Raw genomic sequence first — 18,718 nt, forward strand, 5'->3', positions numbered from 1 at the left:
AAACGTGCCAGTGTTCTTAACATCCTTAAGAACACCCCCCTTGGGCTCAGGTGCAAGTGCCTCTCCCGGGTTCATGGCAGGAATACAGGACACACACATTTTTAATTGGGAGAGACATCATTCTCCAGTGAGGCTGGCCCTGACCCCACTCCCCCAGCCTTACTTGGCAAAGAGGGATTTCAGGGCTGTCAGCAGGCCACAGGTCCCCAGGCCGTTGGTAAATTTGATGCATCTGTCAATGGCTGCAGAAGCAAGGCCAAAGAGCTTGTTCACAGAGTGGCTCAGCTCCTGCACGCAGTCAATGACTTCCCCACGTTCCTGGTCAGCAAACAGAGACAAAAAAAAGCTGCCTCAGACTGAAGAACAAATGAATAGACAACATTAAGATGGGGAGAGCTCCAAACCTCCTCATTCATGGTAAAATGACTTAATAGGTACAACAGAAATGCAGTCCCAAACTGTGACAGCTCTTTAAGAGCCTGACCTAGGGAAGAACAGTCTAAGTGGTCAGTGAGATCACAGAAATAAACTCCTGGCTAAAAAGCAGGATCAAATCCTTATATTCATCTTTATATTTTTCATCTCTTTCCTCTTTTTCTGTGATTTAAGATGGTATCTCTCCCTCTGGCTCTCAAGCTAGGATTTGAATTCTCCATATCACACGCTCCAAAAGAATGCAGTGAAAGGAAAATGCTTCCTTCAGGGGCAAGAACATAACTGAGCGGAACAGACTTCCTAGGTACGTCCTTAGAAAACGGAAAAGTGGCGGGAGGCGGCAGATTCTAACTACTGTAAGATCTATTCTTAAATGTCAACTCACATCATGCTAGGCAACCTTAACATTTACAATGGAAATTCCCCTCTGGTGCCCACCTGGTGAACCTGGCCCTAGAGTACTGTCCATGAATACTCAGCTCCTGTGTCCATTTGCATATGCTGCCTTAAACAAAAGGCTGTGTGATAATGACTGAATCAGGGGGATAATCAACTTACTCTCAAGAATACTTAAGCCTCTAAGTTTTGCTAGAGGATTTTAAATAAAAAACTGGTAGCATATCTGTGGTCTCATTTTACATTTGGATTACAAGAGCCCAGGAAGCACTTAGAGCCCAGTGTTTGCACACCAGTTCCCACTCTCTGCATTCCTAATGCCACCTCACACCTTCTCCGACGCATCCCACCCACTCCCAACCCTCGGAGCCTGGCAAACAGAATGATTCCTGAATGGCCACTGCCAGTATTATGCCATTACCAGAGGCACCGCACTGATCTGGATGAGGAGGTTCTTCTCTTCCATGTCACCGTACTTCAGCTGGTAGGGTCTGTACGGACCATACACAGCATCCACCAGCTCCACGACTTTCACCACGTTTTGCTCATCTTCAGGGAATCCGAAATTAAATGCAATAATGAACAAAGAATTGGAAATCAATTGCTGAAAAACAACAGGTGAAAGGACCTCCACTGGAACTTTTCCTATTTCATCTTAGGGGTGACTACTTTCTGTTCATCTGCTTTTACCATTCATGGAAGCTGAAGCAATCATGTCAGTAAATCTTTTGATAAATTTGAGCTTTGTGTATTATGTGCCTAAGGCACTATTAAAGATACCGATCCCCTTAATCCTACAACCCGTCATAGTCAAGAACCTCTTCAAATGATAACCCTCCTCAGGGTCAAGTTCAAGAACTGCTACAGAGAAAAGGCTCTGCAGAAAGAACATTTTCCATCTGGAGCCCATACACTAGGCATTCCAAAAATTCCTATATTCAACTACATAAAAATTTTAATGTGCATATTCTATGGCACAGCAATTCAACTTCTAAGAATTATCTCTTCAGCTGGAATCCAAAATCTTTTCCATAGCCTACAAGGTTCTGCATCGTTTGACCTCAGGAGGTGAAAGAGGGTGGTAGTTAAGGGTGAAGGCTCTTCTATTGAAGCTCTACTGCTTCCTAGTTAGGTGACTGTGTACATATGACTTAACTTTTCAGTGTCTGTTTCCTCAACTATAAAAAGAGATTAATAATGGCATCAATTTTATAAGGCTTAACTGGAGATTATGTAAAATAGTATGTGTCTAGTATGTGTAAGCACTCAATAAAGGCCAGCTACTTTTATTTTTACTTCTATAGACTCAGCCTTCTTCACAATTCCCCTAGCCTCTAGCCTTCTCTCAGCTCCTCAAAAGCTCCCCTCTGGCCACCTGCTACTACTTCTGTCTGAAACGACCTTGTTCTTCCCTATCCCTCTTCATCTGGTTAACTCCTATTCTTCCTTCAGTACTCCCTAAGTTCAAGTCTGCTAGTCTCAATCATCTTTATTTGCTTAAAACCATTTTGCTGTTCTTCAAAGTACTCATCTCACTTTGTACTTATACACTCATTAGTGTGATTATTTGGTTACTTCCCACTGGAATATACCTTGTATGAGAGCAGGGACTGTGTCTGGTTTTGCTTAGCATAGCATCCTCAGCATCAAGCACTCTAGAACTAGTCCATTTATAGTTGAATAAATAAATGAAATACATTTTGACCTATCCATAATAGGGTCATGAAAAATAACTGTATGTGTATATAACACACATACACACCACATGCACACACACAAACACACTCACACACTGCTGATGGGAACCAGAATTTTCACCGTAGGAGAAAAGAGATGCAACTGAGAACAGCAAGAGGTAAAAATCTATTGGTGTTGGATTTGATTTGGAAGTACCAGTATAAACTGGTATTCTTAAAAACTATGTATTTCCTAGCTCTGTCCACAAACGGCATAGGAAGTAATAAAAGCCCAGCAACAATAAGCACCCCTGGTGCCAGCTCTTGGTTTCTAAATACCATTTCCCATTAGAAGAAACCAAGCTCCTCGAGAAAATGGCTGATTCCAGGTCTGAGGCAGAGAAAGCACAAAGTGTTCCTGGAACAGTTTGTGCCAAAAAACAATAAAGCACTCAAAGGCTGATAGGGACATGTCAAAATGATACAGGAGCCAGCCTGAAGGGGCAACCACTGACCAAATTTGAAATAATTCGAGCATCAAAATGAATAATGAAAATAATGGATCATAATACAATGAATAAAAAAAGAATCCAATGAGTTCATAGTGATAGTAAAGAGAAAGAAAAATCTCCTCTTCACAAAAGTATGCCGGCAAGGGACTTCTCTGGTAGCCCAGTGGTTAAGAATCTGCCTGCCAATGTAGGGGACACAGGTTTGAGCCCTGGTCTGGGAAGATCCCACATGCAGTGGAGCAACTAAGCCCATGCGCCACAACTACTGAGCCCGCGTGCCACAACTACTGAAGCCCACGCGCCTAGAGCCCGTGCTCCACAACAAGAGAAGCCACCGCAATGAGAAGTCCGCGCACCACAGCGAAGAGTAGCCTCCGCTCACCGCAACTAGGAAAAGCCCGTGCGCAGCAACAAAGACCCAACGTAGCCAAAAATAAATACATAAATAAATAAATATATTTTTTAAAAAAAGAATGCCAGCTAATACATGTAAAAGGAATGAGAGAATTAGAATATTACCATTTTATAATCAGCAATGTAAAAGTTTATTCAGACAAGGATTACCAATGGATGCTAAAGTCACTAGGTAAATACTTCTTAAGGAACAGTATATTTCTATGGGCTCAAAATATCACGCCACAGATACTTATTAATTACAAAGAAGAAAAGGTAACTTTACAATGGAGTGATCTGGCAGATACAACTACCAAGTGATTAATCCAACCCATCACCAATAATTAGACATTATATGTCTCCTGATGTGATGCCATAGGAAGTACACATCATCACCAATGTAGTATTCTTACTAAAAATGTTTAATCTAAATCTAATTACAAGGAAACAACTAGATAATTACAGAATATGGGACATTCTACAGGAAAACTACCCTGTATTCTTCAAACACGTCAATGTCATGAAAGACAAAAGATGAGATGACTGTTTTAGATTAAAAGAGATTAAAGAGACAGGACAACCAAAGACGATGCATGTACACCGACTGGATTTTAATGGGAGGTAGGGAAACAGCTATAAAGACTTTTGTGGAACTGGGAAAATTTGTGTTTTGGATGACAATATTGAATCAATATAAAATGGGGGGGTGATAATGATAATAAAATATTCTATTAAAAACATTTAAGTACACACACACTCGTATACAAAATTTGCATGTGTATATAATCCAAAATACTGTTTCTGGACAGTTGGTTGAGCATGATCTTTTTCCTTCCTTGTATTTCCTGGTTTTTTCTATACTGAATACATATTGCTTGTTAACTATAAAGTCAACAAATTATTTAACTTTTTGACTTTCTATTGCATAACCTTTTACATATTTTGAATTATATACTATGTACATTATTAATTATTAAAATGGAAAAGTGTTAAAGGCAAACTAGAAAGTTAGAAAATATATCTACAACATACTTGATAATGAGAAAAAAAATCCTTAATATATAAGGATATTTAGGGAATATACACCAAATTTGTAACAGTGGTTATTTCTAGCAAGTGGGATTACAGGAGACTTTCATTTTGTGTTACAGATAGCTATATCATGAATTTTTATAACAATACTTTGTTGCTTTTTATAATACATTTAATAATATATTGCTTTAAATAAATTGCTCTTATAAATTAACCAGAAATAGATGAAACCCTCAAACAGAAAAAGAAGCAAAAGAATAAGCAATTCAAGAGAAAAATATAACTTTTTATAATATAATTTTCAAACTGGCTAGTAATCAAAGACATGGAAATTAAAATAATATATCATTAACTGTCTAAAAACCTGGCAAGGGAAAAAAAAGATAGAGCCTAGTGCTGGTGAGGGCATGTGGGAATAAGCAGCCTCATTTACTACTGATGGACATGAAAACAGGCAGAAACTCTCTAAAGAGCAAAATGTAACAAACATCTTTAAATTTTTCATTTATTAGCAATTGTAATTTTCAAACTTATCCCAAGGAATAATCAGAGTTGGGCTCCAAAATTAATACGTAAGATTGTTAATAATAGTTTTATTTATAATAGCAGATTTAAAAATTAAAGTAGGCCATAGTTATCAAGTGGTCATTAAAAACCATGTCTTAGGAAAATATTTAATGACATAAAAAATGCTCATTATATTAATTTGAGCAAAAAAGAGAATATAAGATCATATAAACTAATATTTTGGGACTTCCCCGGTGGCACAGTGGTTAAGAATCTGCCTGCCAATGCAGGGAACACAGGTTCAATCCCTGGTCCAGGAAGATCCCACATGCCGCAGAACAACTAAGCCCATGCTCCACAACTACTGAACCTGAGCTCTAGAGCCCGCGAGCCACAACTACTGAAGCTCGCGTGCCTAGAGCCCGTGCTATGCAACAAGAGAAGCCACCGCAATGAGAAGCTCACGCACCGCAACGAAGGGTAGCCCCCGCTAGCCACAACTAGAGAAAGCCCATGCGCAGCAATGAAGACCCAATGCGGCCAAAAATAAATAAATAAAATTTTTTTTAAAAACTAATATTTTTAAATATGAATTTGCATATATATTTATATATGCATATATTTTATATTTATTTATGAAAATGTATAATTATATTTGAATTACTGGGAGCAAATAAAATGTTCCCATGGCCTTCTCTGAGTCATGAGATTATGGATCATTTTTACTCTTTAATTTTTATTTTTGTGTGTGTTTCCAAAGTATTTTTAAATTAAAAAATACGTATACTTTTTTGAAAACCTCAGTAGGAATCATTAAAAATCTAAACTTCCATGGCTGACTAACAAAGCATTTTCTGTATGATTCTTCAGAGGGTGGTTCTCTCTTCTTCAATAATGTCCATCACCAGTGGGAGAAAAGCAACCTGCTCCTTGCCCTGCCTTCATTCCACTCTGCTCCACAGGACGCTCAGCCTACATACTCTTCAGCCACTAGGACCACAGCATCCAGGTCCCTTGGAAGCCACATCCACCATGCCTCTCCCACAACCAGGGCCTGAGCAGTGAGTGTGCCAAAAACACCGATGAGTCATCAGGAACTCGAACAATAAACACACTCCCAGGAATGTACAAGGTAATTACACACAAAGGTAATTAAAGAGAATAACTATTAAATAAACCAAGTCAGTGACACACAGCAGCCAAACGGCAGAAGCAGGGCTTCCTGAAGCGATTTCCTGATTTGACAGTAGCATTCGTGATGAAGTCTGTATGATTGAAAAGTTTATGATGCTTTTAACCTAGATGGGAAACAGCTGGGGACATGCAACACACCAGGCATTGTTTGCCCAAATGCCAAGGAGTGCTTTGCTCTCAGATGGCAGCTGGGGAAAGCCCATTTTCCCCATAGCCACCCTTAGTCCTAATGCAGCACCCCTGCCCTTAAAAACTTGCTGTTGTCCTATCAAAAAGCTCCCCTAATCCATTTGTTCTCTTAAACTTACTTTTTAGGTTGACTTACCCAAGGTTCTGTGATGCCTTGAAAGGAAGAGCACACTACCCTCCCAGTGTAACTCACTGCCAACTCGTTGCCACTAATGCCTACCTGCCTCTTACATTCTAAGCCCCTGCAGAAGTGTCTATCACTTCCCCAGAGTGTGTAAAGCACCTAGGCAGCACTGCAGCTAGGCAACAATATATTAAGCAACAATTATTTCCATAATGGCAATGTTTTCATGGAAAAGGTTTTCATAGCTGTTGAGAAGGAAAACACTGATCCCTTCCATTTCTGTAAAATCGGTCACCAGAAAAGGCAAACAAACCCAGGCCCCAGAAGCTTCAAAAAGAGCGAGTAAAAACAAGCCAGCGAGGGCTTCCCTGGTGGCGCAGTGGTTGAGAATCTGCCTGCCAATGCAGGGGACACGGGTTCGAGCCCTGGTCTGGGAAGATCCCACATGCCACGGAGCAGCTGAGCCCATGAGCCACAACTACTGAGCCTGCGCGTCTGGAGCCTGTGCTCCGCAACAAGAGAGGCCGCGACAGTGAGAGGCCCGCGCACCGCGATGAAGAGTGGCCCCCGCTCGCCGCAACTGGAGAAAGCCCTCGCACAGAAATGAAGACCCAACACAGCCAAAAATAATAAATTAATTAATTAATTAAAAAAAAAAAAAAAAAACAAGCCAGTGAGCTGGGAGGAAGGATGTTTACCTGCATGGGGGAGCAGGGCCATCTCCAATCCCTTGGCGAAGTGGGCGGTGGCGTCGTAGAGCTCCAGCAGCTTGACGAGCTCCAGCTCGGGCCCTGCCCTCTCCACACTGGCGCTGAGGCAGATGGGCAGAGAGGGCACCAGGGCCCCCAGGGTCTGAATGAGCAGCACAGTCACCACCTCGTGGGGGTTCCTGAAAACCTGCAGGGGGAGAGACATATGTGTGTTAGCACACTGGAGCAGACCTTCTAAAGAAGCAGACTCCTGGACTGCTCAAAGAAACCCTTCCAGGCCGGAAAGCGGTCTAGTCAAGAGCCCCAAGCTTTCCTCAGCACCCATGTGAACATGCTCAGAAAGCCAAATAAACTAGCAAGACTTGCATCCTGTCCAGGACAATTGGCTACTTTCTGTCTATCGCTGGCCCCGCCCTCCGCTCACCTCCTGCTGTGCGGCCCGGTTTCTAACAGGCCGTGGACCCTGGGGTTGGGGACCCCTGTTTTAAGTACAGATTCACTTAGTCAAATGTGAAACATGATATACGACTGTTCTTACGCAACACTAAGGCCAAAAAAAGTGTTAAGTTTAAAAATTATAAAATCAATCAATTCACATTTTTATTAGAAGATATCTTGAAATGAAGGAAAATGGAAACCAAAACTTATGGATACAGCAAAAGCAGTGCAAAGGGGAAAATTTATAGCTGTAAATGCGTACATTAAAAAAGCAGAAATATCTCAAATCAATAACCTAACTGTACACATTAAGGAACTAGAAAAAGAAGAAACTAAACCCAAAGCTAGTAGAAGAAAGGATATAATAAAGATTAGAGCAGAGGTAAACGAAATAGAGAAAAGAAAATCAACAAAATCAGAAGTTAGTTCTTTTAAAAGATTAACAAAATGGCAAACCTTTTACCTAGACTGACCAAAAAAAAAAAAGAGATTAGATTCAAATTACTAAGATCAGGTATGAAGGTTGGGACATTTACTAACAATTTTATAGAAATAAAAGGGATTATAAGAGAATATTATGAACAGTTGTATGCTAACAAACTGGATAACCTAGATGAAATGGACAAAAAATTCCTACAAATATTATTTACCAAAAGTGACTTCAGAAAATCTGAATAGACCTATAACTAGTAAGGAGACTGAATCAGTAATCAAAAACCTCCCAATAAAGAAAAAACGAGAACCAGATGGCCTCACTGGTAAATTCTACCAAACATTAAAAGAATTAATACCAATCCTCCTCAAACTCTTCCCAAAAAATTGGAGAGGAGGGAGCATGTTATATATTCTGAATTGTGTCTCCCCAAAATTCATATATTGAAGTCCAAATCCCCCAGTACCTCAGAATGTGACTATATTTGGACGTAAGGCCTTTAAAGAGGCAATTAAGATAAAATGAGGTCATCTGGGTGGGCCCTAATCCTATCTGACCAGTGTCCTTATACAGGAGGAGATTAGGACACAGGCACACATAAAGGAAAGACACAGGGAAAAGACTGCCATCTGCAAGCCAAGGAAAGAAGCCTCAGAAGAAATCAACCCGGCCAACACCTTGACCTTGGACTTCTAGCCTCCACAGCAAATTTCTATCACGGCCAACACCGTGACCTTGGGCTTCTAGCCTCCACAACAAATTTCTATTCTTTAAACCACCTAGTCCATGGTACTTTGTTATAGAAGCCCTAGCAAACTAATATAGAACACTTCCTAATTCATTCTATGAGGGCATCATTAACCTGATGCCAAAGCCAGACAAATACTAAAAGAAAAGAAAATTATAGACCAATATCTCTTATAAATACACATACAAAAATACTCAACAAAATACTAGTAAACTGAATTTAGCAGCATATTAAAAGGATTATACACCATGACTGAGAGTGATCTCCAGAATGAATGGTTCAACATATCAAATTAGTCAATGTAATATACGACATTAACAGAATGAAGGGGGGAAAAGCTCATTATCTCAATTAATACAGAAAAAGCATCTGACAAAATTCAACACCCTTTCATAATTGGGAAAAAAAAAACACTCAATAAACTAGGAATAGAAAGGAACCTCCTCAACATGATAAAGGCCATATCAGAAAAACCCATGGCTAACATCATATTCAATGGTGAAACACTGAAAGCTTTTCCCCTAAGACCAGGAACAAGACAAAGGTGCCTGCTTTTGCCACTTTATTCAACATAATACTGGAAGTTCTAGCCAGAAGAATTCGACAAGAAAAAGTAATAAAAGCCATCTATACTGGAAAGGAAAAAGTAACGTTATCTCTTTTCACAAATGATGTAATCTTATATGTAGAAAATCCTAACAAATTGAAAAAAAAAAATCGTTAGCAGTAATAAACAAATTCAGCAAAGTTGCAAGATGGAAAATCAACAAGCAAAAATCACTCACATTCAGGGATTTCCCTGGTGGCGCAGTGGTTAAGACTCTGCACTCCCAATGCAGAGGGCCTGGCTTTGACCCCTGGTCAGGGAACTAGATCCCACATGTATGCCACAACTAAGAGTTTGCATGCCACAACTAAGGAGCCCATGAGCCGCAACTAAGGAGCCTGCCTGCCACAACTAAAAGACCCAGTACAACCAAATAAATAAATAAATTTTTTTTAAATCACTTGCATTTCTATACTAGCAATTCTATTCTAACAATCTGAAAAGGAAATTAAGAAAATTATTCCATTTACAATAGCATCAAAAAGAATAAAGTATTCAGAAATAAATGTAACGAAGGAACTAAAAGACTTGTACACTGAAAACGACAAAACACTGCTGAGAGAAATTAAAGAATACACACAAAAAAATGGAAATACTTCCCATGTTCATGCACTGGAAGACTTAATATTGTTAACATGGTAATACTACCCAAAGCCAACTACATATTCAATGCAATCTCCATCAAAATCCCAAAGGTGTTTTCTGGAGAAACAGGAAACCCATCCTAAAATTCATATGGAATTTGAGGGAACCCCAAATAGCAAAAACAATATTGAAGAAGAGGATCACTGGCTATCTCACATTTCCTAATTTCAAAACTTACTACAAAGCTATAATAGTCAAAGCAGTGTGGTACTTGCATAAGGATAGACATATGGCCCAATGGAATAGAGAGGCCATAAACACACATACATGGTCAAATGATTTTCAACATGAGTGCCAAAATCATTCAATGGGAAAAGGACAGTCTTTTCAACAAATGGTGCTCAGAAAACTGGATACTACATGCAAAAAAAAAAAAAAAGTTGGATCCTTACCTGATACCATATACAAAAATTAACTCAAAATTAATCAGACCTAAATGTTAAGAGCAAACTATAGGGCTTCCCTGGTGGCACAGCAGTTAAGAATCCGTCTGCCAATGAAGGGGACACGGGTTCGAGCCCTGGTCCGGGAAGATCCCACATGCCACGGAGCAACTAAGCCCGAGCGCCACAACTACTGGGCCTGCACTCTAGAGCCCACAAGCCACAACTACTGAAGCCCGCACGCCTACAGCCTGTGCTCCGCAATAAGAGAAGCCACCTCAACGAGAAGCCCACGCACCACAACAAAGAGTAGGCCCCGCTCGCCGCAACTAGAGAAAGCCCACGCACAGCAACAAAGACCCAATGCAGCCAAAAATAAATAAATTAAATAAATGAAAATTTTTTAAAAAGACTCAATAAACAAAACTGTTATATATTCATACCATGTAACAGTGTTCAGTAATAAAAAAGAACAAGCTACTGATACATACAGCAACATGAATAAATCTCCAAAAACATGCTGAATGGAAGAAGCCTCACCAAAAGGACATACACCATATGATTCCATTTACATGAAATTCTAAAACAGGATAAACTAATTTATGGTGGGAAAAATCAGAACAGCGGTTGCCTTCAGGGATGTTGGTACAAAGACTGACTGAGAAGGAACACAAGGGAACTTTCTAGGGTGATAGTCATGTTCCGTATCTTGGTAGGGGATTAGGTTAAACAGCATTTGTCAAAACGAATTAAATGGCACATTTAAGATCATTGCATTTCATAATTTTACCTAAAAAAAATCCCAGTAAACAAATACTGAACTCTAGTTAATAATACGTATGTTCTGAAGTGAATGATGTTTGCAACTTACTTTGAAATGAATCAAAAAATAAGATGGGTCAATGAACAGATGCACATGGATAGATGGATAGATTTGTGATAAAGCAAATATAGCAAAATGTTCATTGTAGAACACAGGAGGTGGGTACATGGGTGTTCACTGTACAATTCTTTCAAATTTTTTACATGTTGGAAACTTTCCATATTAAAATACTGGGGAAAGGGACTTCCCTGGTGGTCCAGTGGTTAAGACACCGTACTTCCACTGCAGGGGGCCGGGGTTCAATCCCTGGTTGGGGAACTAAGATCCCACATGCTACGTGGCATGGCCAAAATATAAAAAATAAAATAAAATACCGGGGGAAAAAATCTTTAGAGACACATTCACCCTGGTGCCTTTGGTTTTCTTCTGTACTCTACTGAGCTTCAGGAGATGACAGTCACCTATCATGCTCACATTCTGAAAAGAAAATGGGCCATGGGACAAAAGTGGAAATTAGCATAAACTTACGCCTTACAAAACTTGGGGTGAGGCCCAAATAAAAGTGTGAGAAGTCGAAATCCTTTTTCCAAGACGCTGAAGGGCAACCGTACTTATAGGCATGAACTGTTTTTATCCTCATGATATAAGCAGTAGACGAGACAAGGACACAGAAATGCGTGCGGATGGACAGGATCACTGAAAACTGACGATTACATAAAAAATGGGAAACTCCTACAGGAGGTTGTTTTTTGTTTTGTTCGCCGGTTTTGGGGTGTTTTTGTTTTTTTGTTTTTTTGGGTTTTTTTGTCTGAATGATGTTGGTTCAAGGAGAAAGAAAAGAGGATGGAGAAGAGCACTTCAACCACCTTGAATGACATGACCCTATACGAGGAATTCTCTCCAACTACAGTGGAGTTCATTCCAGCAAATTACTGACCAATATGTGAAGGGCGATTCACAGCTAATTCTGAAAAAAATATAAGCCACACCATAAACAGGCCCAGTCAGTCATTACTCAGACATAAGACAGCCTTTTTCCCCTTCTAAAGAGAAGATCTAGCGCACCTCCTGGCATCAAGACAAGGGACCAATGTTTCATATCCTTCAAGGCTGAAAATGCCTAGAGACTTTAGGAAAGTAAATGACGGAAAGTTCCTGAAAGGAAATGAAATGAAGTTCTCTGTCTCACCTCTCCCCTAAGTCAGAGGGTGCCTTTATAATTATACTGTTCCTCTAACTCTTGGCGTACTGTGAGAACAAGGGAAACTAACTTTAGGCCGGGTAAATTTTACCCAAAGTTAAGATTAAAACAGCCTTGTTCACTCAAGCACCACCTGACTGAGGGCCTCTTGCTTTTAGATCAAAAGATAACCGCCTCCAGGAATTCCTCGAGCTCCCCTGCTGAACAACAAGCAACACTGTCACATTAGATTCTATTTAAGATATAGATAAGAGTGATAAGAAGAGCTAGAACAGAGACCTAAAGATTTTCCTGCCCCTTTGGTGACGACAGCAGATGGGGAGGTTCTTCCAGCGGTGCTCTCTCTGGGTGGCCTGGGTACTCTGCGGTCGGCCCGCTCCTAAGGCCATCACCCTCTCCCTCGGCACCACGGGCTTTGTTCTCGCTAGAACCCAAAAGAGCTGTTACCTGCATAGCCCACTGGATTTGCGTGTGCCAAGCACCGAGCAAGGCGTCATAGAGTCCAGTGAGCTGCCGGTCCAGGGGTAGGTCAGTCTGGCACAGCTCCTGCCAGGCTGCTAAAAGCTGGACCTGCAGAGGCAGAACAAAGGAGGCCTTACTGGGTCCGCCAAGACATGCTGCCTGCTGCAACTGCCCTGCCCTCCTACCAGGGCAAGCGACTGGCCACTGCCTACTCTCCCAGGCAATCGGGTACCCACGGACGACCATTCCCTTCAAAAGAGGCAGGAAAAAAAAATTTACAGTCACCTGCTCTGATCATCATCCAGAGCTTGAATCTGTTGCCCTCCAAGTGATCCTTTCCCCTTTTTTCTTGCCCCCAAAGCATGCCAATGTACTCAGCATGCTACCATTCTTCTGAATAGACCTCAGAGGTGGGCGTGAATATGTGTTTTAGCTTCATGTCCTAACACTACTGCTCAAAAGACAGATGGGCACTGGACTTGAAGGAATTAAGTTAGCCCAGGAAGCTGTCAAGATTTTCAGTAACCTAATTTCAACAAACCTAGAAAACAGATAAAATTCTTAAGGCTTGCTGAAGGCATAATAAACCTAATCGCCCTTAAAAGACAAAAATAGGAAAAATTAAAACTCTTCAGTCTGTAAAGGAAATCTAGCTATACATACAAGTGAGGCTGAAAACTAATGACTTTTTCCAACTTGCAATCAAATGAATCCACAGGCTGGACCAAGAGCACCCCCTACTGGCTAATTAAAAGAAAAAGACCAGAGGGCATGGAGGCAAATATTTTTACCTTTGAGTAGGAAACTGGGATTCAAAACTGTGATTCTGTAGCCCAGTTCTACAAGCATTCCACAATGGTAATCACTCACAGCTTCTCACCTTGTGACACTTGTAGTAGTATGCAAGAAGTTGGGGCATCCGGTCAATTTCAGTAAAAACCTTCACAAACACTTTGGACTGATCTAAAGAAAAACAATGGAAAACATGCACATGCTGTCACCAGGTTTTCTGTTGCAGCCAAGAGAAAGAATTCAGCAGGATAAATGTGGATTATACATGAGCTAGTATTCAGAAGTTCCCACCAAGACAATGAATTAACTCATGTGTGGAGATCATAAATATGAAAAACAAGTGAAGTTAAGGGTAGAACGTGTGACTCAATCAGATACCACATGCCAATGTTCATTCCACAAAATGGGTTTAAGTATTATTCGCAGAACAGTCCCTGAGTTTTCTCATTTCTATACCATTCAAATATATATTATTCCTTCTGCCCTAAATACTTTTCCTCACCTATCAAAATCTTAGATCCATGAGAAAATGCTCATGCTACATTGCTGACTGGGAGCAAAAAAGATACAAAATTGCATATACTCAATGTATATACTTTCTTTAAAAGATATATGTACACAAAGGGAAAACTGGAAGAAAATACTAACAGTCATCTCTGGGTGGTGAGTATATCATTTTACTGGTATATCATTTTCTTTTCTATATTTTTCCCATTTTTCAAATTTTTAATAACCTATATATGTATTATTTTATAATCAGAAACAATTAAAAAAAATTTAATTCATCTCTTTCAAGGTTCTGCACATATACTAGCTCTTTCATATATAACCTTCCTCGATTTTCTTTCATCCTTTCCTTCATCCTGGGGAGGCCTAAGGCAGTTTTCACATTCCATCTTGTAATAAAATTATTTGTGTACTTGTTTTCTCCCAGCCTCACCCGCCATCAGTGTGTAAGGTCTTTGAAGGATAGCAATCTTGGGACTTCCCTGGTGGCTCAGTGGTTAAGAATCTGCCTGCGAATGCAGGGGAAAATGGGTTCGAGCCCTGGTCTGGGAAGATCCCACATGCCACAGAACAACTAAGCCTGTGCGCCACAACTACTGAGCCTGTGAGCCACAACTACTAAAGCCCACACGCCTAGAGCCCATGCTCTGCAACAAGAGAAGTCACCGCAATGAGAAGCCCGCGCACCGCAACGAAGAGTAGCCCCTGCTCGCCGCAACTAGAGAAAGCCTGCACACAGCAACGAAGACCCAGTGCAGCCAAAAATAAATAAGTTAATTTTTTTAATGCCTATTTGCTTTTAAAATGCTTATCATTCTCATAAGATCACTTAAATAAATGAATATCCCTGCCATATGTAAAATCAGGCTCCAAAAAGTTGCTTCACTTTATCAACTGAATTCACTGGTTGTGTAAAATGAACCAGGCATGTATATTTGAAGATTGTGGGTAATGTGTTGGGGATGTACTAATTTATCAGATTTCCCTTTAAAAACTGTTAGTAAAGAAGCACCTTGGCCTTCTAGGAAAGATGACTGATTAAAGAGCTTATTACTTTTGCGGCAGAAAAAAGCCCTTCCTGATACCAAAATTAACCACCCAGGGACTTCCCTGGTGGTGCAGTGGTTAAGAATCTGCTTGCCAATGCAGGGGACACGGGTTCAAGCCCTGGTCCGGGATGATCCCACATGCCACGGAGCAACTAAGCCTGTACACCGCAACTACTGAGCCTGAGCTCTAGAGCCCACGAGCCACAACTACTGAAGCCCACATGCCTAGAGCCTATGCTCCACAACAAGAGAAGCCACTGCAATGAGAAGCCCGTGCACTACAATGAAGAGTAGCCCCCGCTCGCCGAAACTAGAGAAAGCCCGTGTGCAGCAACGAAGACCCAATGCAGCCAAAAATAATTTTTTTTTTAAATATTCAAAATTAACCACCCAAAGAAAAACACAATATCATTCATCTGTGTTGAAGCCAGGAAAATGTCTGTACTACAAACTTCAGAGGGGACTTCCCTGGTGGTCCAGTGGTTAAGACTCACACTTCCAATGCAGGGGGCGTGGGTTTGATCCCTGGTTGGGGAACTAAGATCCCACATGCTGCGGGGCATGGCCAAAAAAAAAAAAAAAAGCCAAACTTCACAGAATAGCAATCAGATATTCAATCATTTTGGCAGATGAGTGGTGATGCTGGGAGAACTCTGGATGTACCACGCGTGGAGCAGCGTGATGGAAAGGTAAAGACTGGGCGCCAAGGGAGGACTGGGCAGGCAGGCGAAGGCCTGCTTCCACCTCAGCTCAGCAGTGGGACAGCCACAGGGCTGAAAAGCGCCATTTCCCCCTTCTGAATCGGCATCCTGCCTACAGAGAGTAGAATCTGGAATCAAGCCTGATTCACATTTGCGAATGAAAGCTGTCAAAAACAGCTAACCCCAAAACCAAAGCCCATGATCCTGACCCACAGAGCATTCTTCAAACCTGATTCCAGCACCAAGTAGCCAACTCACACAGAAGGAAAGGAAAAAACTTAAATTCATGGAGCTGTCTGCCGCCACTCCTACTCCCCTAACCTCACATAACTAGACATACACCCAAAACACGCAGGTGAGCTCCGTGGTCTGTAGCTGCCACAAATTCATGAGAAAACATAAGGAATAAAGCTGCCAGATGGTGATTTTCCAAAGGCCCAGCTCCAGTCCTAGAATCCTGCTAATGAGAAGAAGACTCAAAATAAAGAATTGACAAACGGGGAAGATATGGAACGAAAAGGCTGGAGATGAGTCCTGAACCCATTCTCTTTGGGCAACTGAAAAGCACAACAGAGAACGTAGCCTTTAAATCAAGGGTAAGAGGAAATCTCTCAACTAAGTCCAGGTCAACAAAGGAGGGGTTTCCAAGGAGATCCCATGCTAACTATTTTTCAGTAAACAGTAGACCCAGAAAAAAGCACCCACATACAAATATGAATAAATAGAAACAAATACAAACAAAAAAATTCCAGCATGTGACCTATGCAAAAGTACCACAGGGGGTAAAAAAGAAAAGGAACAGAGCATACAGAAGGTGCATGCGGAGAGCATGTCAAGAACAACCAGAGAGAAGATAATAAGGAAGCAGAGACTTCAACAAACACTGCAGGCCAATTAGACCTAACAGACAGTACAGAACATTCCACCCAACAATGGCAGAATACACATACTCAAGTACCCATAAAACATTCTCCAGGACAGACCGTATCTCAGGCCACAAAACAAGTCTTAATAAATTTTTAAAGATTAAAATCATATAAATCATATAGTATCTTTTCCGATCACACTGGTAGAAAACTAAAAATCAACAGAAGAAAGAAAACTGGAAAATTCACAAATATGTGGAAATTGAACAACACACTCCTAAACAACCAATGGGTCAAAGAAGATACCACAAGAGAAATTAGAAAACGACAAATGAAAACAAAAACCTAACATACCAAAACTTATGGGATGACACAAAAGTAGCCCAAAGAGCTAATTTATAGCTGTACATACTTACATTAAAAAAGACGAAAGAGCTCAAATCAACAACCTAAACTCTACATCTTATAGAACTAAGAAAATCAAACAAACTAAACCCAAAGTTAGCAAAAAGGGAAGAAATAATAAAGAGAAGAGCAGAGATAAGTAAATAGAGAATACAGAAACAAAACAAAAATCAACAAAATCAAGGGTTGAAAAGATTCTTTGAAAAGATGAACAAAATTGATAAAACTTTACTTAGATTCACTAAGGAAAAGGAAGAGGACTCAAATAAATAAAATCAGAAATGAAAGAGGGGATATCACTACTAATTTTACTGAAATAAAAAGAATTATAAGAAAGTACTATGGACAATTATATGCCAACAAATTGGATAAATGAGATGAAATGAACAAATTCCTAAAAATACTCAATGTACCAAGACTGAATGATGAAGAAATAGGAACTCTGAATAGACCTAAAACTAATAATTGAATCAGTAATCAAAAACCTCTCAAAAAGAAAAGCACACCAGATGGCTTCACTGATTAATTCTACCAAACAAAGAATTAATACCAATACTTCTCAACCTCTCCCCAAAATATTGAAGAGCAGTGAACACGCTCTAATTCATTCTATGAGGGCAGCATTACCTTAATACCAAAGCCAGACAAAGACGTTACAAGAAAAGAAACCTACAGATTAATATTCCTGATGAATATTGATACAAAAATCCTCAACAAAATACTAGCAAATTGAATTCTACAGCATATTAAAAGGATTATACACCATGACCAAGTGGGATTTGCTCTGGGATGCAAGGAAGGTTCAACATATGAAAATCAATGAATGAAATACACCACATTAACAGAACAAAGGAACAATATCCACGTGATCATCTCAACTGATGCAGAAAGGCATCTGTTAAAATTCAATAATTTTTCATGACAAAAACACTCAAAAAACTAGGAATAGAAGCAAACAACCTCAACAAAATAAAGGCCATATATGAAAAGCCCCCAGCTAACATAATACTCAATGGTGAAAGACCATTTCAAACTTTTCCTCTGAGATCAGGAACGAGACAAGGATGCCCACTTTTGCAATTTCTTCTTTTTTTTTTTTTTTAATTATCATTTATTGAAATGGAGGAGAATAAGGAAGGAGCAGGTTTGGATGGGGGACTTGAGGTTTGAATTTTAATTAATTAATTAATTAATTAATTAATTAACTTTTGGCTGCGTTGGGTCTTCGTTGCTGCGCATGGGCTTTCTCTAGTTGTGGTGAGCAGGGGCTACTCTTCGTGTGGTGTGCGGGCTTCTCATTGAGGTGGCTTCTCTTGTTGCACAGCATGGGCTCTAGGCACACGGGATCAGTAGTTGTGGCACGCGGGCTCAGTAGTTGTGGCGCACGGGCTTCATTGCTCCGCGGCATGTGGGATCTTCCCGGACCAGGGCTCGAACCCGTGTCCCCTGCATTGGCAGGCAGATTCTTAACCACTGAGCCACCAGGGAAG

The 18,718-nt window shown here is 40.4% G+C and overlaps 1 protein-coding gene across 1 annotated transcript in view; it reads right to left on the bottom strand.

Moving 5' to 3' along the window:
- COG7 (component of oligomeric golgi complex 7) overlaps positions 1 to 18,718 on the bottom strand; it is a 77,650-nt gene that overhangs the window by 43,422 nt on the left and 15,510 nt on the right. Inside the window, exons 5-9 of the mRNA XM_068524215.1 lie at positions 13,789 to 13,871; positions 12,894 to 13,016; positions 7,157 to 7,355; positions 1,253 to 1,380; positions 164 to 318 (exon numbers count right to left, since the gene is read on the bottom strand). Of these exons, the coding sequence (XP_068380316.1) occupies positions 164 to 318; positions 1,253 to 1,380; positions 7,157 to 7,355; positions 12,894 to 13,016; positions 13,789 to 13,871 (688 nt within the window). The remainder of the gene's footprint in view (positions 1 to 163; positions 319 to 1,252; positions 1,381 to 7,156; positions 7,356 to 12,893; positions 13,017 to 13,788; positions 13,872 to 18,718) is intronic.

This window comes from Eschrichtius robustus, chromosome 16 (assembly GCF_028021215.1).
Source record: "Eschrichtius robustus isolate mEscRob2 chromosome 16, mEscRob2.pri, whole genome shotgun sequence".
NCBI classification, from domain to species: domain Eukaryota; kingdom Metazoa; phylum Chordata; class Mammalia; order Artiodactyla; family Eschrichtiidae; genus Eschrichtius; species Eschrichtius robustus.